The sequence below is a fragment of the Anabrus simplex genome, chromosome 1, assembly GCF_040414725.1.
Source record: "Anabrus simplex isolate iqAnaSimp1 chromosome 1, ASM4041472v1, whole genome shotgun sequence".
In the NCBI taxonomy this organism is placed as follows: Eukaryota; Metazoa; Arthropoda; class Insecta; order Orthoptera; family Tettigoniidae; genus Anabrus; species Anabrus simplex.
In genome coordinates this window covers 932,409,547-932,433,326 of record NC_090265.1, presented here as the reverse complement: position 1 = coordinate 932,433,326, position 23,780 = coordinate 932,409,547, and the positions used below count along the sequence as shown (strand labels likewise).

The window sequence follows — 23,780 nt, the reverse complement described above, 5'->3', positions numbered from 1 at the left end:
AACATGATCATCCCTTGTTACTCATGTTTAACAGACAACTCAAATGCTACGGTATTTCTGTCTCACTAATTAGCGCCTGTACTGTCGTTTCCTTCTCAAGTTGACAACCTGAGCTCGACCTTATCAGCGACAATCCGAGTTATGAATAGAATGATGCAAGAAGGGATGAAAATCCCCAGGTAACCTGTGAGTCAACAGTCTGGCAGCATTTCTGGGCAATTAGAATTCTCGGAATAGGCCTATACACCACTAGGTGGAACTGTATTCCGATGTACACTCTCTTCCCTCGCACTCAAAATAGTACAAACATTCAAAAGGGATATCCTTATGTCTGAAGAATGGTTTAAAAAAAAAGGATGACACGTGGTCCGGCGTAATAAATTGTCCTGCAACGTGTAAAGTGTCCGCTTAAGTCAAGTGGACGGGACAAATGGCGATGTCCGCTGTCCGGATTTCGAGGTGTCCGCTTAAATGAGGCTAATTTAACACTTGTCTTATGTAAAATAAAATCGGTTCCGAGGAAAATTGTCCGTATAGGGAGGTGTCCGCTGAATAAGGGTGTCCGTTAGGGCAGGTTCGACTGTATATATATTTCCATGCTATGATACTGTAAGTAAGTGGTAAAACGTAGCCTGCAGATGATACAGGATGGAGCAGTCTTATTCTTCCTAACAAAGCTCACAGCATTTAAACACATTCTTGAATGTGTGTTTGAGCTCATCGGTGTGATAGCCCTTTAATGTTGTGCCAGCTTCTAATGTGTGGGGTGGCTATTTAACACTTTTGTCTTTAATATGTATTCACAAGTTAAAGTGACACAGTGTAAGATTTGGTCCTCATGGTAGCCACAACTGGATTTCTCTTAAATCAACCATAATCTTGTTTCTCTTTTGTTAACTCTCTGATAGTAAATAACATTTAAAATTTGCATAATATACCTCTTCAAATTCAAAGTTCCTATGAATATAGTGGACCAATGAATTTTGTAATACTTAGAAATCATTGAATGGTAAAATTTTATAAATAAAATTTGTATAATTCTTGAGTAAAAAGGACAAGTTATTGAGCACTGCAATATTCATTTTGAGCTGAACACATGCATAAAATTTTTTATATTTTGAGCCAACATTCTTGAGTAAAAAAAATACTAATATTGGGTACTGAAATTCATCCTGAGCTAAACACATACATAAAATTATCAAATTTTGGCACTCAAGACACAAGATATCAGAAATAATGTATTCAAGTGTATTATACTGTAAATGAAACACAAAATAAAAACCTTAAAATAATTATATTTACAAAATTATGATAATATTCGATATAGCACAAAGGAGCTTGTATGGCATGTCCCATTTGTTTGCAAGCCATTCAGTCAGGAAGTTCACTTTGTGTAGATGGGTATCAGGCACAATCCAGCTGTAAATCTTCTCTAGCTTTGGCCAATTATTGGGGCCGATGACCTTAGATGTTAGGCCCCTTTAAACAACAAGTATCATCATCATCATCATGACCAATTATTACTCTATTGCCTCTAATGAAGTATCTACAATTACGTTCTGCTTCAGCAGTCTTGAGGGATTTGCTATAGAAATGAAGATTACAAAACATTTTATTTTTCAAGGGCGAGTGTCATTGTCGCTCTCTTCAAGCTGCCAGTAGTGTAGTTTGAACCTTGGCCAATGCATGAGGAATGTTTGTGATTGCTTTTACTTGATTTTGTCACCTCAGTTTTTGACATGATGATTTCCACTATTAGTGAGGTAGTAAATTGAATTTTTTTATGGTAATTAAATCAGGGCTTCAATAATTACTGTCTATTATTGGTCTGATATAACAGTCTTTAAACAAGTACCCTGAAAATATATGGTTTTAAATTAAGTGTAATGTGGAATAAGAAAAATGTTGGGAAAACATGATCTAAACTTTTCTTGACAGGTTGTTAACTGCCCTGGATAGAGTGGAGGAGAAACACAAGACTCAGATGGTGCAGTCAGTGTATGTTTGTTGGTAGGAGAAAAGGGCTATGTAAAATGCTCCTTCGAGTAGCAAACTTGTTAAATGAATGCTATGCGTGTACCATACTACCATACTTCGTAATCTTTTTAAGTTTGTTTTAAGAGATAATTTCCATCTTAAAAAGTATGGGAAGGTGGAAATCATCTCTTAAAAACAAAGTTGAAGTTAATGCCAATACGGAACCACACAATGAAATTTATAAATTGTAATCTTTTCAAGTGTGAATTGTTGTTTTTCCTGAAATTTTCATAACTTCGTTGTCTGTAAATCTTGTTCTTAAGTTATTTATGGTTTGAACAATTTATGTAAATTGAAATCCATTCTACATTATTGATTTGCATGTTCAAACTTTTGAGACTGTGTGAGTGAGAGAATTGATATTATAAGTCAAGTTCAGTACATGCATAAAATATTTGATGGAAAAAATGGTAATAATACTGTATGAACTTAAAAATATATAATACCAAGTTAGTTTTAACAAAATAAAAGGTAGAATACAGGCAATGAGTCCAGATACAGAAAGAATAGATACTGTACTTTCAAAGACAGGCACATGAACATGTACATTGTTTGTTCACTATGACACAGACAAGAGAGATTTTAAAGTCTGTATCAATCAAAGGGAGAAAATTTCAATACAAGGTGATGCTGTAGAGAGGCAAGACATAATGTTGAAATATTTTTTTTGTGTTTTAATGCACTCTCTGCGTGTCTTTTGTATCTTTGCCTTAGTAAGTTGTGCTCTGTTTCTCCGTTTTCCTTATTCAGCATGATAAATTCTTTAAATAAATATAACTTCAACTTAAGTTCAACAAATTTTTATGAAGTAAGAAGTTATTAGAAGGTAGAAAGTTATTCTTGCACTGAGTGATTAAGTTTTGAGTAAGGCTCACTAACATTATAGACTGTTCACATCTTCAGTGTCTTCCGTAGGTATTTTCCCAAACGTTGTGCTCAGCTTTAGTCACTTACTTCGTGGCTGGAATGACATCTTCCCCCATGCCCTGTAAGTCTGCTTCTCCAGCTTATTGCATTGCTCCTAGCTTGGGTGATGCTTTGATAGGTTGTGTGCATGACAATAACTTTGACCTACAGCAACAGTGTAGTTGTAAATTTCCTTGTCCACTTTCCATGGGACAGTGATTGAGTTGATGCAGTTTTTCTTGTGTGGTACTTCTGTGTCAAGTCTGTCCATATTTATGGTATATTAGCAATGGATATGATTGTGTAATATCAAACAAAGTAGTTTCATATCAGTGAAATTACTTACTTCTTATCAAGTCATACATGGAGAGAAGGAAGAAGAAAAGGAACACATAATAGAACAAATACAGTGGCAAGAGGGAGTAACAAAAAGAGAAGACAAGGATCAAAATGAAAAAAGGACAATGACAATCTCTTCATTTTCATACACTTTCATTTTTGAGCAGATAAGGCTCACTCCTCATCAATCCCAGTTGTACTACAGCCTTCTCTTCTCAGGCCCCAACAAACTCGTTACTGCTTCCCAGCTTCATCAGAAGGGTAGGCATCAACACTCTGTGAGGGGCTACTTTAACAGATCTTTGGTCCTGATGTTGGAAGTGTAGGATGATAAGAAAGCCAGGTAAATACAGAAGAAGAACTAACACAATGGCAGGTCATTGTAGGAGAGCCATACGTTTTCAGGAGTTTTTATGTTTGTCATTGTTTCTTCTTTCTTTCTGTTGCTGTCTCTTTCCACACTGACCTGCCATTGTCATCATCATCATCGTCTTCTGAAGCAATTTCCAACCACAGGCTGGGTCTGCTTGGAACATGAGCCTTTCCATCGTATTCTGTCCATCCACCCCTTCTCTTCTCTCACTGTCATCCAGTTCCCTCCTCTTGCCTCAATGCTCTTCTTTACACCTTTGAGCCATCTGTCCCTGGGGTCTTCCCCTAGGTCTCCTTCCCTTCAACTCCATCTTTCTTGGTATCTTCTCTTCTACCATTCTCTTAACATGTCCATACCACTGCAGCCTTGATTTTTCTATCTTTTCCTGTTGGGGTACCTCATTTACCATTTGCTGAACTCTCTCATTTCTTACTCTGTCCATTCTTGTTAAACCTACTCGACACCTTTGAAACTTCATTTCCACTGCTTGTATTCTGCTTTTGTCCCTCTCCTTCATCACCCATGTTTCTGATCTTAGAGGCTGGTGCAATATGTCATCACCGAACTGTTCCGCGCTGCCACAAATAAGACAAAAATAGCCGTCATGATCGCCAACATCCGAAACAGATAGGCACCGAGAGGAGGAGGAGGAGAAGAAGAAGAAGAAAGATATCGAAATTGGTACAAAGTATGTCCTCTAGATAATTCCTTTACATCTCTGTGGTACATCCCTGTTCCATATCAATCCTTCCACACTCTTAAAGAATCCATTTGCTTACCTTCCTCTTCCGTTGATTTCCATCCAGTTCACTCCATTTTCTTCAATTACACTTCCCAGGTATTTAAAGCTTTCAGCTCTTTTCAGCTGCTCCCCTCTGCCATTGTATTTGTTTTATTATGTGTTACTTTTCTGGTTCGTTCTCTCTGACTTGATTTGACACATGTTTGTTCCTTTCCAGTACTTACATTATCCTGTTGTTATCCTTTTCTTCTTTTGTGTTTGTCCTATGTTCCTAATCGTTTACCTGTATTAATCTCTATCGTATGTTTCTTCCCTTCCCATGTATTTATCTGGCTTTTTCCTTATCCTACACTTCCCACATCAAGATTGAAGAACTATCAAGGTAGCCCCTCAGTGAGTGTTGACGCCGCCCTCTGATGAAGCTGAGAAGCAGTAATGAGCTGGAAAATTCGGCTTCTTTCTAACAGAAAAAAAAAAAAAAAAAATAATGAGCTTATCAGGGGTTGAGAAGAGATGAATGGAGATAAACTGGGATTGTATGACGATGTGGAGATTGTCCTTGTCCTTATGTGTTTTCATGTTTGCCCTTGTCTCCTCTTTCTGTAGCTTCCTCTTCCCACACTGATCTGCCATTGTGTTCGTTCTATTACGTGTCCCTTTTGATTTAACACATATTTGTTCCTTTCCGTTACGTAGTCCTGTGTGTGTTTAAACTCTCTTGTAAGATAACTTGTCTGGCCTCTCTGTTTATAAACCATAATTTACTTGTGTTCAAAGCTTGTTTTTCTACTGTTATGGGGAATGTATTTGAGTACTAACCTTCTGTTGTTAACTTTTGATGTGCTTAGTGAGGATATATGTCTTAAGTGAATCGAAATGGTAAATGAAGCAAGAGGTCTATTTCAACCATTACAATGCACAGTATATTTAACACCATATGGTATGCTTCGCTGACACATAAATTGAGCGCTGTTTTCTTCAGAGGTACTTAAACCAGTGATTTAATCAAGGAAATTAGTCTTGCTTTGAAAACATGAGGTACGAAAGGCTTGTTGCTGCAAACTGGATCCACATGGCAGTACAGAAAATAAAGCAAGAAACTGTTACAAAATGCTTCAGGAAGGCTAATTTTCTTCCCTGGACTGGAGATAACGAACTCTTGGACGAAGTGGAAGACAGTATGCAGGCCATATCATCCATGTGTTCATCTGGAAACTTTGACATGGATGCTGCACAATACATCAACAACAATTGTGATGTGTCGCCGTATCAAACTGCTGATTTAGTGACAGAAATCATTAGTGAGAGACTCAAGGAAAATACGGGGCAAAGTGATGATGAACGTAACGAGGAAGAGGAGACAGAAGTTGATGATGACTCCCCAGAAATCGTGAACCTTATTGAAGCTCTCGCACATGTCAGGGGTTTGCTTGAACTATATGAATATTTATACCGGGTTAAAGAATCCGTCGAGAAAAGTTCAGTCTAGCGCAACACCAAGCAGGTGAAGATAATTGACTTTTGGAGCTCCAGCAGCAAGAAATATATTTGTGTGTATTGACAAATAATTTTGTAGTAGCCTTAGAGTGTTCATTTTTAATTTAATGTGGTTATTAAACTTTTAGTGTTTTAAGTATTTGCAAAATTTGTGCCATGAATTGTAATTACATCAAGATTCACTGATGGTTAAGACATTTGAGGCTCTTTGTAACATAGGTACAGTTGCCTAGTGTGAAAGTTTTCACACAATATATAGTATGCCTTTCACTTTTAAGACTTTTCAGATAAAAACAGTGTATAACAAACAATGTCACATTTAATACTGTATTTCATTTACCTGAATAATACAGAAACCTATCCAAATCGGAAAAAATGTTGGAACCCGACAACTTCTGTCTTGAACAGGTTTCACTGTAGTTAGTTAAGCATCTTTCCAAAAACCAAATGTTAAAAGAGTATTTGACACCGTTTAAAAAGTCAGATGAATGATGAAGCAGTAACTTAATAGCATTGTAAGTTTTGTTAAAAAATCCAAGCATTCTAACTTTGTTGGCATCTACTTATTACCTACTACTACTTATGCTAAACAGTCTCTTGGAAAACAACTGTTGCTGGTGGCATACATAATTCTTTACCAGCTAATTTTTACAGCTTTGTAAACTTTCGATTACTTTTTTAATAATCATAAATGCTTGGAAGGGGGGATAAGAGAACTGCTGTCAGATATGGGGTGATTTTTCAATAGTGTTAAATGAATTTGTAGTCAATTTCTTGCATAATGTTGCCAGACAAGCACCTCATACCAGGCAATTTTTCTGGTTCTGAAGAATGGGTTCTTTGAAATAATTTTTTTTAAAAAAATCTCTGCTATTTTAAGCAATTATTTAAGTGTAACCTATAATTCTGCCAAAGATATGAATACACAGTGTATTAAAATGGAGTTAACAAGCTTACCTCGTCAGTTGCAGAAGATTAGCAATTTGAAGCAGTGAGAGCACTTGAACTGCAAAAAACGCGTCCTTCTAAGTGGAGCTCCAACAGCATTGTGATGAAACATATTTCTCATATGATATTAGTTTCATTTCTCCCGTATTGATGAATCCTCAGTTCATATTATAAATTGGAACATGTTTCGTTCCCTTCAATGCTTTTGTAATGCATGCTAATTGCATCCAGCAATGACTGTCTTACTGTCACAAAAGAACTGGAATCAGAGATAAGGCTATTTGCAGATGATGTCATATTGTATATAGTAATAAATATGATTGTGAGCAACTGCAAAAAGAACTCGACAATGTTGTGAGATGATAAACGGGGTTAAAAGTCAGGTTGTGAGTTCCTCTAATAGGAAAAGTCTTCTCGGTTTTAATTACTGCATTGATTGGGGGGTGGAGAGTTCCTTATGGCAATCACTGTAAGTACCTAGGTGTTAATGTTCGGAAAGATCTTCAATGGGGGTAATCGCATAAATTGGATTGCAGTTGAAGGGTACAGATCTCTGCACCGGGTTATAGGGAAAGGTATTTAGGGGCTGCTGTAAGGATGTAAGGAGAGGGCATATCATTCTCTGTTAAGACACTAACTATAGTATGGTTCCAATGTATGGGACTCTCACCAGGATTACTTGATTCAAGAACTTGAAAAAATCCAAGAAAAGTGAGTTTTTGTTCTGGGTGATTTCCGACAAAAGAGTAGGCATAAGTTATGAATTTCATTATAGTCTTTGTTGACTGTCGATCACTTTCAAAGGGTAGTGAAGGGTCCACCTATTCAATACCATTAGTTTGTATAGTGTCCTATATAACTGGGACTAATTTTGACCCCAGATATATTGGACCATTTTCAGTCACGACCCAATAGGTTATACGTGAGAATGTCTTCCATTTAGATCGTGGCTGAAGATGACCCAATATATATGGGGTCAAAACTAGTCCCAGTTATATAGGACACTATACAAACTAATGTTATTGAATAGGTGGACCCTAAGATGTTTGTTCTTCAGACATACCGGCATCAGAAGAGGATGATGATGATGATGATGATATAATTGGTCTATTGATTGTATTCTATTTTCACATCTGTCAGCTCTCTTTCTTTAATGTTATAATGATTGTATCCCTCTAAGAATAAGAATACAAGTTTACCAATCTGATACACCCTTATGTACTGTATTGGACTTGGCAACTCTGTTGGATCAGTGCCTGATGTCTTATTCCTATTGATGTTTATGTTAAGGAGAAATACAAGATGATAGACCTTCTTCCCAATGCTTCTTAGCAATTTTGTTGCATCAATGCTTGATATCTTATTCCTGTCGGTGATAATTTTAAGAGGAAATACAAGATGATAATCATCCGCTCAAATCATATATCTGTTCTGATCTTCCAGTGTCATCAAATTTTGGAAGTATTACTTCTCCTGTTTCATCTTCATCAATTTTACCTTTCTAATGAGACATTAATCGACTTTATTTCATGCAAACCTTGCGTGTGTATAATTTCACTCCTTCCATATTATCTTATTTTATATATAAGACACCATCATATTAAAGTATATTAAAGTAAATATTAATGTTCTCTGTCATCTTTTTGCTGGAAATACTAAAAATTGTATGTACTTCATTTTCTTCCCCTCTCATTGTTTTGGCTTTTTACTTATTTGTATCTGTTTAAACTATTCTTCTTTCTCATTCTTATGTTTCACCTTTTTAATCCAAGGTTCCAGTTGAAATTCCTGAGAAAATGACCAATTTTTATCTCATGGTTCTAGTGACCAATCTAGTATAAGAATATCAGGAGCTTAAATCATCTGCTCAACTGCTGTCTGTCAGAACAAGTATACTATTTATTTTTGTGGTATCACTGTCATTTATTTTTGCACATACATGCACTTATTTTTATATAAATTTATGAGAATTGCCCTCTGAATCATTTTCAATATTATTTGACCACAGCTGCCCCAAACAACATGATGTAACCATATTATTCTGACAAAGCCAACTGTCGGCAGCCCTGAAGATGGTTTTCCATTGTTTCCCATTTTCACACCAGGCAAATGCTGGGACTGTACCTTAATTAAGGCCATGGCCGCTTCCTTCCCATTCCTAGGCCTTGCCTGTCCCGTCATCGCCATAAGACTTATCTGTGCCATTGCAACGTAAAACAAAAAGGACAAAAAGAAAAAGAAAAGGCCAACATATTGAGGGACTGCAATTCAAAGATCAAAAATGCAAAAATAAAACAGTATATTTCCATGCTGAAAGCTTTATCTCTTTGTAGGTTATGGAATACCTGTGTATTATCACCACTAATATTGCAGTTATTCTGAAAAAGTTAAAATAAATACAATTCAAGCTCCAGAATCTCTCTAGATAAATTCAGGAGCTCTCATAATGTTATGACAGATAAAATTATTTATTTTTTTCCTGTTATTTTTGTAACTATAAACAGAGTTTCATAAAGTTGACATGAAGCTGAAAAGTGTTACTTCCTGATATGTTTTATATTTGGGGTAAGGTATGCATTGCTTCGGGATTGATAATTTTGTAATGATAGTTATGCAAAATAATTCCATCATTATAACCTCATACTCCCAAGGTGTTTAGGAAAGATGGTTCTTTGAAATTATGAAATAAAGAACTACTCTCTCTTTCATCTAAAACATCTTATTTTCTGTGAATTTTCAGTGAAATAATATGGATATTTTTATGGTGTATGATATTATTTTACAAATATTTTTTATGTAATATGCATATGTAATTTACATGATTAGTTTATTAGTGTATGTTTGTCAGAGTTATTATATGTCACTTTTTTTTTTCCCCCCCATCATTTCATTAATGTAGCGAACAGCAGTAGCTCGCATGGTGGCCATACCAACATTCCAAACAACGAAGAATGTGGCATTCGAGATGTATGGAAGCATAATCTGGAGGATGAATTTAAAGTTATCCGGCAGGTGGTGCTGAAATACCACTATGTTGCTATGGTAAGAAAATCATCAGTTGGTCCATACTTTAGAGTGGTTCAAATGGTCTTTATTGATAACCCTGTTATTTTCTCATCAGTATATAGGAACATTGGTCTAAAGTCATACATTAGGAACCTATAGACAGAGAGAAACTGTAACTTTTGTGAATATATTACATGAATGTTACACAAGACATTTCTCTAGTGCTTCATGCCATTCGGTTTGAATGGGAAACATTTGATTCTGTAATTCAGAAAAAAATCTGAATATATATTAAGAATGAGGGTAATCAGGTATCAGTTGATAGTCAAGTCCACATTAAAAATATTTTCTCTCCCTCTCTCTGTACTTCTTTCTATTACACACTCTTCATCTTCTTCTTCTGGCCATTTCCTAATTCATTGGGGTCAGCGATTGGTGTAGATTTCGCCCAGTGTGACAGCTGGATGGCCTTCCTGATCTCAATCCTACGTGGAGGATTTTATTTACTATTACGTGTTTCTGGTGGTGGGTAGTGTGGTGTGTTTTATGTAAATGAAAAGTGTATTAAGATGAACACATACAGCCAGTTCCCAAACCAGAGTAATTGACCATACACTATTAAAAACCTTGGCCCAGTCATGAATTGAACCTGGGGTCCTCTGAACTGAAGGCCATTGTGCTGACCATTCAGCGAAGGAGCCAGACCAAAAGTATTTCCCCCTGTGTGTGGGAACAGTAGAATAACACCTACAGTAACCCGTGCCTGTTGTAAAAGGACACTAAAAGGAGCCCAAGAGGCTCTTAACGTGTGAGCTTGGGTTGGTAACTACGGGGCCCTTACCTGAGTCCTGGCATTGCTTCCACTTACTTGTGCCAGGCTCCTCACTTTCATCTATCCTATCTGACCTCCCTCGGTCAACTTTTGTTCTTCTCTGGCCTTGATGGCTTTAGGTGTCAGGGCCTAGGGGTTCTTTAATTTTCACGCCCTTCTTTGCCCCTGTCTTTCTTTAGCCGATACTTTCAGGTTTTGTAGTGTTGGACCCCTTCCATTTTTCCCCTCTGATTAATGTTAACACATTGCGGACCGGTCCCGAGAAAACTCGTGCATGCCTGGCCGAACGTTGCGGACCGGTCCCGAGTTATCTCGTGTTAGCAGGAGACTGAAGTTTAGTGCTATCTTTTGATATATACCGGAACTATTTGGAGGTCAAGGGTGCTAGAACTCTTATGTATGGTTCTACACAATCGATAGTCGCATTTTTTTTCGATTATTCTTCATATTATAGCTTTTCCTTGCATTTCCTGACAACATGTTTACAAAGTTTGAAGAGCCATGCAAGATGGCAGCGCTCAGGGATCGCACATGTTTAGACAGGGATGAAATTATTCGCGTATTATGTGCTGATACAGGCTCAGAATGTCGAAGTGATGCTGAATATTTAGAGTTCGATGATGAAATACATTCTAACGGAAATGTTTCAAGTGATGACGAGTAGATATCCTTATCTTCAAGGTGTGGAACTTGCGTGGCGCAGGACGAGTCTCATAATTGTGTTATGGGTGTAAATATTCTAAATATTGTAAATAATATAGTGTTTTCTGACAACTAGGTTATGGACAACAGTAAACCAAGGCTAGAGGATTTTGAACATGCTCCTGATATGAAGGTATGGCCTAATGAACCTGGAAACGTAGGACAAGTATCAGTACTTATGTTTGAGAGGACTTTTTCATTATGTAGCTGAGCAGATAAACTTATACTATGAGCAGAATTCACATTCTCATAACGTATCCCGTAAAACCCAAAGTGGACTAATGTCCCTAGGAGGGAAATTAAAAAATTGTTTTGTGTATATTGATAGGGCAGGTTAAGAAACCATATCTGAAAGATTACTGGCCAACCGATCCCCTAATAGAAAACCATATATTTCGGAAAACTATGAGCCGAAATAGATTTCAGCAAATACTTACCTAACTGCATTTCAACTACTAATCAGGAATGCCTCCAGAATAAAACACAGTAGTCCTTCAAAGGCTAGTGAAGTTTTGGCAGTTTATTTGAATGCATGCACTCCAGTTTGGAGGTAGTTAGAAAGTGGCCGGGAACAGGGCTGTGCATGGGGTGAAGGGCACCCGGTCCGCAATGTGTTAATAGAGAATGGTTGCCCAGTTATACTTCCTCTTAAAATAATCACCACCACCACCACCACCACCACCACCACCACCACCACCACCAAATATTGTATTGCACATTAACTTGCGAAATTCATGGTGATGTTCTCTAATTGGCTTAAGCATGTTCATTCAAGCTAGATGGCCTTATGCTTTGCACACTGGCTATAGAAGAGATTTTGGATTCAACCCTTGTCAGGATCATTACCTAATCTACTTGAAATCTGGAATGTTAGCAGTACACTATCTGAGATTTCACACTATGAAATGAACTCCTGTAGCTCTAACGACTTATATGAAACAGTTGTATGATATAGATCTTTCTTGAACAACATACTACAGGCTTTGAGTGAGATTAAGAGAGAGCTACCGTATAAGTTCAAGAGGTTATGTTTAGCAAAAACAGTGGTAATGTAACTATTTTAGGATATATTGTTTCAACACTTATTTTCTGTGTTCTTTTTAATGTATTGGTACAATATATGCAATGATCTATCATTTTCTGCTTTTATTTTTATAGTATACATCATCGTCATGTTGAGTGGACAGCGTAATTGTTATCATTGTACAACATTGTATAGGGCATGCTGTCAGAGTTAAGATTATCATCAGTAATAAACTGGAATGTTGACCAGAATCATACAAAACCCATCAAAATTGTATGGAAATATCCCACCAATGCCTTCAGAAGCTGAGCATGGTGGTCATACCAACATTCAAAACAGTGAAGAATCTAGAATCTGGTTTCATAGTTTCAGCATAGGAAAGGTAAACGTTGTCTTATTTTGGCAAAGATGCAAATGACGTGCATGTTTTAGTGTAAGACTGAAGAAAAGATGTCATCAGTCAGATGAGACAAAAGTCCAGTAAGAGATGATATTAGAATTGCTAATTTACCTGTATACCACATCCCACACATTCCCTCCTCTCTCCTACTCCCTTAGTTTTGCTAGCTGTAGGGCCTACTAAATTGCCTGTATTCTGCCTTTCTTCATTCATTAATCTTAATTATGTATCATTGTTCTTTATTTCCTTCTCTATCCTGGAATGATTTTTAAAATATATCTGAAAGACACTGACATCTGTCACATGTAGCCTTAAAAAAAGGGGCGCTCATAACATTTTTTAAAAATTATTGATCTAAGCTCTGACTGGGTGATAGATAATGCTGGATTGGCTGAAGATCACAGTTGCAGTGTATTCCATACCAATTGAGTTGACTATGCGATAAGGGTCTTTTGGCTTGGTATTTGCGGATTCGAACCCCACCATTGGCATCCCTGAAGATAGTTTCTGATTTTCATACTAGGCAATACTGGCTTCATTGGCGGTGTTGCATAAGAATGGACAAGGATATGTTACCTAGTAGACTAATGGATTCTACTACGGAAGGTAAGAAAAACGGACAGAGACCAAGACAGTGATGATTAGACTCAGGTTTTCATGATTTGAGAGAGAAAAATACAAAAGGTGGCTGCCCCCATTTAGGGGATCGAACCAATCAACCTCCTAATCATTTCACATAGAATAATAATTATGACAATGAACTTCATAATGTTTCTAGCAGGCAGGTTCATACTGGTATCTGGTATTGAGCATGAAGGTTCCCTGCTACTTTATTGAAATTTTAAGCATTTTATGCAGTCATATTGTGGAATGCTGGTGATGTATGATGATTGATAATGAGTCACCACCACCCTGGATAAGCTGTCCTATCCAGATGCTTGGAGGAAATTAAAATTGATGGCTCCCCAGCACCTTTGATGAGAAGACAGTGAAAGTATGAATAATCCCCACAAGTTTTGCAGTCTCCACACCAGCTTGTGGAGTCCTGGCCCAGCCGCTCGAGCGCGTACCAGTCCGCTTACGGGTGCATAGGGGTTAACTAGATGGGGGCCTCATTCATTTCATTCCTGATTCGGTCGAATGACTGGAAACAGGCTGTGGATTTTCATTTTCAATATTGGGGATCAGAGTGTTAACATATTGAGCATAATACTACCTTAATGCCAGCGGGATACAGGAGAGCGTATCTACACGACACCACAAAGACGACTACCGCAGCAGTAGTTGAAACGTCTGGGAGAAGCGAGAGGAGTGGACCACGGCATAATAGCCTGGAAGATTTTTATTATATTATTATTATTATTATTATTATTATTATTATTATTATTATTATTATTATTATTATTATTATTATTATTATTATTATTATTATTATTATTATTATTATTAAGATTTAGTCTGAGGATCAGTGGTAATGTGTTCACATCCAGGTACCAAGATCGTAGGTTCAAACCCGGCAGTCGCAATCGGATCTTGAGGGGCAGGAGAAAGTTCATTCGGCATTCCACATCGTAGATATTACTACGCGAAAGATCTCTGGTGGTATATTTCGTGTTCATTCATGCCCAGGATCACTAATAACTTCTTCCTTACTAACAGTGCTGAAATCAGAGCCTAAAACATCAAATATGCTTTGAATTTCGCTATTACTGAGCATTACATAAAATCAGCTTCATGGTCCGTATCGCACTTCAATAGATTCACAATTAAGTATTTATTTTCCACCTAGTCGATACAATGATTGCTTAAGGCAATTTTTAATGGTCAAAAGTGGTACATGTTTCGTATATTATCAACATCTTCAGCCACATAACACTGTTTAGATGAAAAATGTATAAAATTGACAAAGTAATGCTTTAGAGGAAGTGTCCTTAAAATTAACATAAGATTGACAAGATTAAAACAAACAAATAACTCAAGAGAAAATATATAAATTATTTCTACAATAGAAAGCAGTCGTCAAGGAAACACTTGTACAATATTCCATAGAGAAATTGTCCTAATAAATATTCTTTTCTTAATAATTCATGAAAAAAGATCAATTTATAAATTAAAAATTATACAATTTATAAGTAATTATCGAAATGAAGAAATCCTGATATCACAGTGCGGCTCTTATTATTAATGTAGATGAAGATATAACTAATTCCTAGTTGTCAAATCTTATTAAGCCTGCTTTCCTTTGGAACAGTAACTCCTGTCATTCTTTCACAGTTTTGCGCCGGGTGTAATATTGATGATGCGTTCTTCCTTGCTCTTGCACCTGAGGAGGTGGAGGAGCGGGGGATATAGGTGTGTCAAGAACTTCCTTGCTGTCACCTATAGCTTCAACTGAGGAGGAATAAGTTGTAGGGCTATCTGTAGGAGGAGAAATTCCAATTCTTTTTTCGTGATCCTTCTCAAGCATTTTCAAATATACTAGAATTTGATAATATAATGGATTCTTATATTCTACAGCCTCATTAAGGTTATCATTTTTCTTTACAAGTTGGTCTAGATGAATGTACAGGTCTTACCTGTTGATAATGTTGATAATGTTGATAATATACGATAATATACGAAACATGTACCACTTTTGACCATTAAAAATTGCCTTAAGCAATCATTGTATCGACTAGGTGGAAAATAAATACTTAATTGTGAATTACTGAGCATTTCGCGCGAGCAGGCAACTTCCTTCTCAGCCATCTTGTCAACAATAGAATGCAGATTTCTCGATCGATATTTTAATCAATTCTCTTTGCCAAAGAAGCATACCAAAGCACTCTGGTGACACTTTGAGACACCAAGAACAGATTTCAATGAGAAATGTTTCCGAAAAAAGCCAACAGATGTCACAAATATCTCCAAAATCCGACCTTGCATCTCGGCATACCAGTCTGCTTGTGGAGTCCTGGCCCAGCCGCTCAAGCGCGTACCAGTCCGCTTATGGGTGCATAGGGGTTAACTAGATGGGGTTTCATTCATTTCATTCCTGATTCGGTCGAATGACTGGAAACAGGCTGTGGATTTTCATTTTCAATATTGGGGATCAGAATGTTAACATATTGAGCATAATACTACTTTTAGGTTAGACTTGGTAAGATGTACTGTGAGTTAGGGCTTTGTTATCGTTTATGAAGAAAATATAATTTATATACATACATGCGTAGTTGGGATGTAATTGAGTAATCAAATTGCAGTACTTGTAACAAATTGTTTAATTTTTAATTGTAATCATTAGTTTTTACAAAATGTAATTTTTACTCTTAATTTACTTCTTGAAATAAAATTGTAATCACTACATTTCAGTAATCGATAACGCACGGAAGCAGAGACGGGGAAAAAATAAGTGATGGTGAAGATAACTTGTTCAGTTATACTATTGCAGAACCAGTAGCTTTACCAGCACTGCATGAGGCACTTTGTCTTAACCTCTCTGTTGATTCCAGTGACATCATATTATCTTACAATATCCATCACAGCTGTGAGTGAGGATATTCTTAAAATTAAACACAGGTATTTCATTAAGTGTACCTGTAAAGTGTCTTTTCAGTAAAAGTAAGGATAAACTACTCCCCCAAATACATTGAGGTTTAGCGATGAGAATTTGAAGAACCAATTATTTTTTTAAAGCAAGTGGCAAATTATGTGAAATGCTGAAAGAGTGTGTATGTGCATCAAACCCTTTTCCTGTTTCTCTGTGGGGTCGGGTGTGAAGTGAGGTGAATCTTCGTTGCGAGTTTTTGTGACTTGATTCCCTTCCTGACACAGGATGAAGTGAACGAAGTGATATAATGATAGTAGGAAGGGAGAGGGTGAAACCTGGTACTGGCACGTAACCTATTCCTGTCTAATAGCACCACGGAGTCTGCTCAAGGCGTAACATCCCCATCCGATAGACAAATCACTATCAACAGCGTCATGTGCCCTCACTCCATATGAATGCTGTGGAAAGGTTTGGAATATCTGAAGCGCTAAAAAGTAACCTACTAAACTAAAACTGACGAGAAATCTTTTCGATTGTTCCAAGGTATCATGTTGTCTAATGATGATAGCTACTTGATGTGCCTGCTTAAAAAACCCACAAAATGAAGTAATTCCTTTTTCCGTGCAAACTGTTGTATCATTCCAGACCCATGCAAAAAAAGTGATTACCTCAAGACTGGCATTCTGTGAAGTAATTGTAATTTTACTGATTACTCATTGAAAAAGCAATTTGTAATTGTAGTCCAAATACGTTTTTCTTGCACTTTGCCCATCACTGCATACATATTACTGAACATACTTATGAGCGACAGATTTAAACATTGTCTCTCATGAGAGAAATTCTTATAAAATGCTCAGATTTGGAGATGTGCAGAACCTGTCTTTCACGGCACGATCGTGTTGCATTATATTTAGTTCCAGTTTAAAATGGAGAATTTTTTTGAAACAAACAAGGTCTCCAAATCACTGTGATCCAGTTATGTTCTTTAGGTCTTGAGAGTCCCTCACTATAATTAAGGACTAGGTACTCCCAGGGTTCTGTTTCTTCCTTTTTTAAAATTTTGAATAGAACATGGTTCATAGTGTGGGTTACTTTAGTCGCATCCTGATTTGTGAACTATTGGCAATGGCTGAGTGGCCTAGTAAGTGGTCCTGAGTCGGGATACCAGTTACTATGGAATGGGAGTGGGCATCTCAGGCATACTCCGAGTCATGGCACTCCTTGTGTTCAGATGGCTAGGACTGTATAATTCACTGTTGTCCCTAACCCGTTAGAGATTCTCACTGGGACTAAGTGTAATTATGGTAGCATCTTGCTATTTTATCAGTGCAGACTCATGCAAAAGAAAGTGACTACCTTGAGACTGGCATTCTGTGAAGTAATTGTAATTTTACTGATTACTCGTTTAAGAAGCAATTCGTAATTGTAATTGAGTAAAATAATTCTCAAGTAACTGTAATCCGGCCCAAATACATTTTTCTTGCAATTTTCCCATTACTGCATACAAAAGTGGCCCCTAATCCATTAGAGGAGAGATTCTCACTGGGTCTATGTGCAAGTACGGTAGCATCTAGCTTCACAGAATTTTCACCGAGCAAGCTTATAACATTTTAAGCAATCTCGGACCTATGGGAGTAACAGAGTTCCACTTCCATTCGACAGGCGAATTGGAAACAACTTGGCGAACAAAATGAAATTTGATGGGGAGCTATTAATATCAGTGGGGAAGAAAGAAGGTGGAACTGGCTGGATATTGTTAGGAGTTAATGATATTCGGATAAAGAGATATAACGAGGAAGAGATAGGGGATTTAAAGTAGACTGACTGAGCAAATGTCATGGGATAGCAGATAACTGATGCGCAGGTGTGTTGTCTGCGCACCACACACCCCCTGTGCCAGCGGCAGTTGTATAGGAGACCTTGTGAGCAGTGGCTGTGCATGTGACAGGTGTAACATGGAACGTCGTCGTGAGTTGACACCGTTCAAACGGGGTATGGTGGTCTGTGCCCGACGGATGGGAAGTGCGATTTCGGAAGTGGTGCGGGAATTTGGCTTCACACGATGAACCGTGTCCAGGGTGTATTGTGAATGGTTGAATGCGGGTGTCACCGTCCACAACAGACTAACGACCGGCCGTCCAGCCACCTTCGATGACCGTGACCGGCGACATCTGACACGGATTGTCAATAGTGACAGACGGGCAACCGTGCAACAAATCATGGCTCAATTCAATACAGGCTGTGCTAGACACGTCTCCCAGTGGACAATCCATAGGAACATGGGTTCTATGGGGTATGGGAGCCGGCTCCGCACGTAGGTGCCACTGTTAACCCAACGTCATCGGGCACAACGACGCGCATTTGTCGTCAGTCACCAGGGATGGACACTGGAACAATGGCATAACATGATATGGTCGGACGAATCATGATTTCAACTGCACCCCGCCGATGGGAGGCACCGTGTATGGCACAGACCACATGAAGCGATGGATCCTGCCTGCCTTGAAGGTGTGGTCCAGGGCGCTGGTGTCTCTGTTATGGTCTGGGGTGCATTTTCCTGGTATGGAATGGGCCCCCTAGTTGTTCTGGAAGAGACTTTGAATCTTATGCAGTATGTTGAGCTACTCGGAGACCATCTCCACCCATTTTTGGCCTTCCAGTGCCCAGATGGTTCTGCGGTGTTTCAAGATGATAACGCACCGCCACATCGCTCCCACGTTGCCCGGGAATGGTTCCAGGAACATGCAGCGGAGGTCCAATGACTGCCATGGTCACCCAGGAGCCCCGATATGAACCCTATCGAGCATATCTGGGATGTCATTGAACGCAGGCTCCGTGCCATGGATCTTGCACCCACGAACAGACCAGCATTGGTGGCCGCTCTGCAAACGATTTGGTGTCATCTGCGTCTAGAGGACTACCAGGGACTTGTTGACTCACTTCCACGTCGTCTCTCTGCAGTTCGCAGGGCCAGAGGAGGCCCCACACGCTATTAGGTGACTATCCCATGACATTTGCTAAGTCAATGTATTCTTAACAGGTGTTAAATAGGCAAGAGCAGAGGGGTAGGACTGTTCATCAGGAATACTCTTGCACGCAACATAGTTTCAGTTAGGCATGTAAATGAATGAATGTTATGGGTAGATTGCTGCCCCCGTGATGTAGGGGTAGCGTGCTTGCCTCTTACCCGGAGGCCCCGGGTTCGATTCCCGGCCAGGTCAAGGATTTTTACCTGGACCTGAGGGCTGGTTCAAGGTCCACTCAGCCTATGTGATTAGAATTGAGGAACTATCTGACGGTGAGGTAGCGGCTCCGCTCTCGAAAGCCAAGAAAATGGCCGAGAGGATTTGTTGTGTTGACCACACGACACCTCGTAATCTGCAGGCCTTCAGGCTGGGCAGCGATCGCTTGGTAGGCCAAGGCCTTTCAAGGGCTGTAGTGCCATGGGGTTTGGTTTTTTTGATATGGGTAGATTTGGCTGTTGGAGTAATTAGAACAATTATTGTGTCTGTATATTCACTGTGCCTGGTGTGAAAATGGGAAACCCCGGAAAACCATCTTCAGGGCTGCCGACAGTGGGGTTTGAACCCACTATCTCTCGATTACTGGATACTGGCCCCACTTAAGCGACTGCAGCTATCGAGTTCGGTGGAAATAGAACTGAAGGATATGAAAAGGTGATGGGTAAATATGGAGAAGATACAGAAGCTGGTCTTGTGTGCTAGTATGGGATTAGCAGTTACGAACACAGTACATTCTTGAAGCATAAGATTATTCACCGCTACACATGGGAGGGTACGAGCACCAGGTCCATAATAGACTATATCATAACCGACTTTGAATTCAGGAAATCTTTTAGGAATGTGTGGGTATTCCAGGGATGTTTTAATGATACGGATCGCTATCTGATCTGTAGTGAACTACCGGTAAGTATCTCTAGGCATAGAATAAATTCAAATCTGTCTGCAGATGAATAACGGTAGAAATACTCCAGGATGAGGAAATTAGACAGAAATGCATGGGTATGCATAGCAAAATGCTCCAAACAAGTGGACGGTAAGCAGGTTCAGGATATAGAATGAGAATGGGTGGCATATGATGTAGTAGAAAGAGCAAGGGAATGCCTAGGAACAGCTGTGTGTAAAGATGGGAAAAATTGAGCATCTTGGTGAAATGATGAATGGCATCTTGTAAACATAAAAGGAAGGAGTATCAGAAATGGCTCCAAACGAGGACTGATACAGATGGGGAATTGCACGTAGATGAAAGAAACAGAACATAACAAATAATTGTTGAATCTAAGAAGTCGTGGGAAGATTTTGGTAATAACCTGGAAAAGCTAGGTCAAGCAGCAGGGAAGCCTTTCTGGACTGTAATAAAGAATCTAAGACATGGAGGGAAAAATGAAATCAATAGTATTTTGGGTAAACTAGGTGAACTGATAGTAGACCCCAGGGAATCACTGGACAGGTGGAAGGAACATTTTGAAAATCTTCTCTCCATAAAAGGAAATCTTTCTGGTGTTGTATATAACCCAGCTCATGGGAAGGAGGACAGTGATGTTGGTGAACTTACTCTTGAAAGGATGGTAAATAAACTCCATTGTCATAAAACGGCAGGAATAGATGAAATTAGACCTAAATGGTGAAATGTGGTTGGAAGGTAGGGATGAAATGGCTTCGTAGAGTAATAAGGTTACGATAGTGATTGGACAAAAACAGTAATTCCACTTACTTTATTTATAAGCGAGGGAACAGGAAGGATTGAAACAACTATTGAGGTATTTCCTTGATATTTCCTTGATTCGTATATGAGGCAAGGTGCGCACTGGCATTTTAGAAGGCTATCAGTGGTTTAGAGTACATTGGATGAAAGCCAGTGTGGTTTCAGACTGCAGAGGTGCTGTCAGGATCAGATTTTTTAGTATGCACCAGGTAACTGAAAATTGCTATGAGAGGAGTAGATAGTTATGTTTATGTTTTGTAGATCTAGAGAAGGCATATGACAGAGTGCCAAGTGAAGAAATGAGTTGTATGCGCAAACAAATATCTATATTATTGAGGAAAATGGCATTAAAGACGATTGTTGTCCACGGAACATGTCTATGCGGGAGAATGTAACATAGAATTTTGTTCCGTAAACAAACATATTAGAAGTCCGCACGCTCACTCACTCACATATTATGGATGCATACCGAGGAGAATAGTAGTTTTTAAAAAGTTAATATTATTTTTTTAGCCTACTTATAATGGTTTAGTTCATACAAATACTGTTCCTTTAAATATAAAACTTTATTGAACTTGTTTCTTTAGAATGATTTAGAGTATCAACAATAATCAGTATTGAAAATGACTAGAAATGGGTTAGAATAAGCAGCACTGTAACAGCAAGCATCTAACAAAATTTATGGGTGCTATTCATAGTCGTGACGCTCAGGCGGCAGTGTATTGGCCTCTCACCGCTAGGTTCTGTGGTTCAAATCCCAGTCGCTCCATGTGAGATTTGTGCTGGACAAAGCGGAGGGGGGGCAGGTTTTTCTGCAGTTACTCCGGTTTTCCCTGTCATAATTAATTCCAGCAAGACTTTCCAATATCATTTCATCTGTCATTCATTAATCATTGCCCCAGAGGAGTGCGACAGGCTTCGGCACCCGGCACAATTCCTATCCTCGCCGCTAGATGGGGGCTTCATTCATTCCATTCCTAACCTGGTCGAATGACTGGAAACAGGCAGTGGATTTTCATTTCATTCATAGTCGTGACTAGTCTGAACTAAGGTGGTGCCAAGTATGGATCAAGAGCAGACAAATGTTTTTCTTATTCATAACGTTCTTTTTTCCCCCGTTAGTCCAAGGATTATCCATCCTTAGTCCAGACTATCTTTGGTCTTGGTTCAGATGTACTTTATCAAAGGACTGTCTTCATTAACGTGGCGTTCCTATGTGAAGTTGCATTAGAACTTGAAATATGAGAGATAAGATGTATGTAATATGACCGATTATCTTCTTGAAGTATGATGGTATTGATCTGTGCCTATTTCCAATAAGACTGCCTGTTTCTGTAGAGAACAGAATCCTTATTGCCTGCATTATTATGTATTACACATGAAGAGAATCCAAAAAGATAACATAGATTTGCACGGATTTAGCCCACAGTCAGCCAAATTCTTTATGGTGCCTCAGTTGCAATCTCTAGACTTTTGTCTCTGTATGTACAGTTAAGTTTCCTAATAAAGGAAGGTTACTTAAAATGAGAAAGCTCCACGATAATGTTAAGTTCCCTGAGTTGTATCAGTTTATTGTGTGTATTAATAGCCTATACTGGTATAACATGTGTAACTTATTCTGTAAATCATAATTTTAAATTAATTCTGCATCACTGGAGCCATGCATGGGACATCAGAGCCATGCATGGGACATACATTCTGATTAACAATCTGTTAGGAGAAGATGCAGAAATTTAACAGATGGGGATTGTTGTCTTTGAATATTCAGGTAACAAAATTAACAACTTAAATATGATAAACTGTTCATGCTGTTACAGCATTGTCAATGTCTGTTGTTGATAACTTAATATCGATGGCACTTGATGACTGAGTGCACAAACATTGTATGTCTAAAAATCATGATTCTTAGAAAACTCAAATTGAAAGATTATGAAGTTGCAGTTACTTACGACAAATAATATGGCTGTAGCCAGTGTTACTGATCTGTAGATTACTTCTTTGCAGTTGTATTTCAACAACTGTATCATATTTTTGTGCATCAGTAAAGGAATTATTCGCTATATTTTAATGGACGGTTGGGACATACAACATTTGGCACAAACAATGTGGAAGAGGACTTCAAGGCACAATGTATTTTTCAAAGGAATTGATTTCAACATACTTTTTTCATTATTTATTATTAAATGATTTTATTTTCTTAACTCGGGACGTCGCACGAGGCAGTGTAACGTCAGTCGTCGTGTACGGTGGAAAAGACTGCGCAAGAATTCCATTCCGTTCTTGTATTTCAGTTTGTTATTTATTTTTGTTATGTTGCTATATTTTCATCATTAAAAATACAAATATTATTTATTTACATTTAAATAGTGCTTTAAAATAATACTGCTGCTCCCATACTGCAGGCTTGACAGGTGAAGACAGTGTGCTCCCAGCATATGCACAGAGAGCAGGTAGCACATAAAGTCTTCGTCTTTCTGTTTCCTTTCCACACCATCAATCAATTTGTTTATCCTGTCAACTTCTCCGGAATTCATTTTCACTCACAACACAAGTAAACAGTCAAGCAGTTCATGTATACGAATAGTTGGTGTCCAGGGTTAGAACCAAATTCAACAAACGGCAGTAGTCGCCGTCGGTCGAAAGCACCGCACACTCACATGAACATCCACAGCGACAACAGAAGAGCAATTAGGGAGCGCTACCTGGATATAAACATTAGA

General features: G+C 38.4%; 1 protein-coding gene across 3 annotated transcripts in view; it reads left to right on the top strand.

Annotated features, from left to right (window-relative positions):
* Nucleotides 1-23,780, top strand: part of Pop2 (CCR4-NOT transcription complex subunit Pop2) — a 223,969-nt gene that overhangs the window by 63,713 nt on the left and 136,476 nt on the right. For all 3 annotated transcript variants that reach the window (XM_067136670.2, XM_067136669.2, XM_067136671.2), the window contains exon 4: nt 9,742-9,884. In XM_067136670.2, the coding sequence (XP_066992771.1) occupies nt 9,742-9,884 (143 nt within the window). The remainder of the gene's footprint in view (nt 1-9,741; nt 9,885-23,780) is intronic.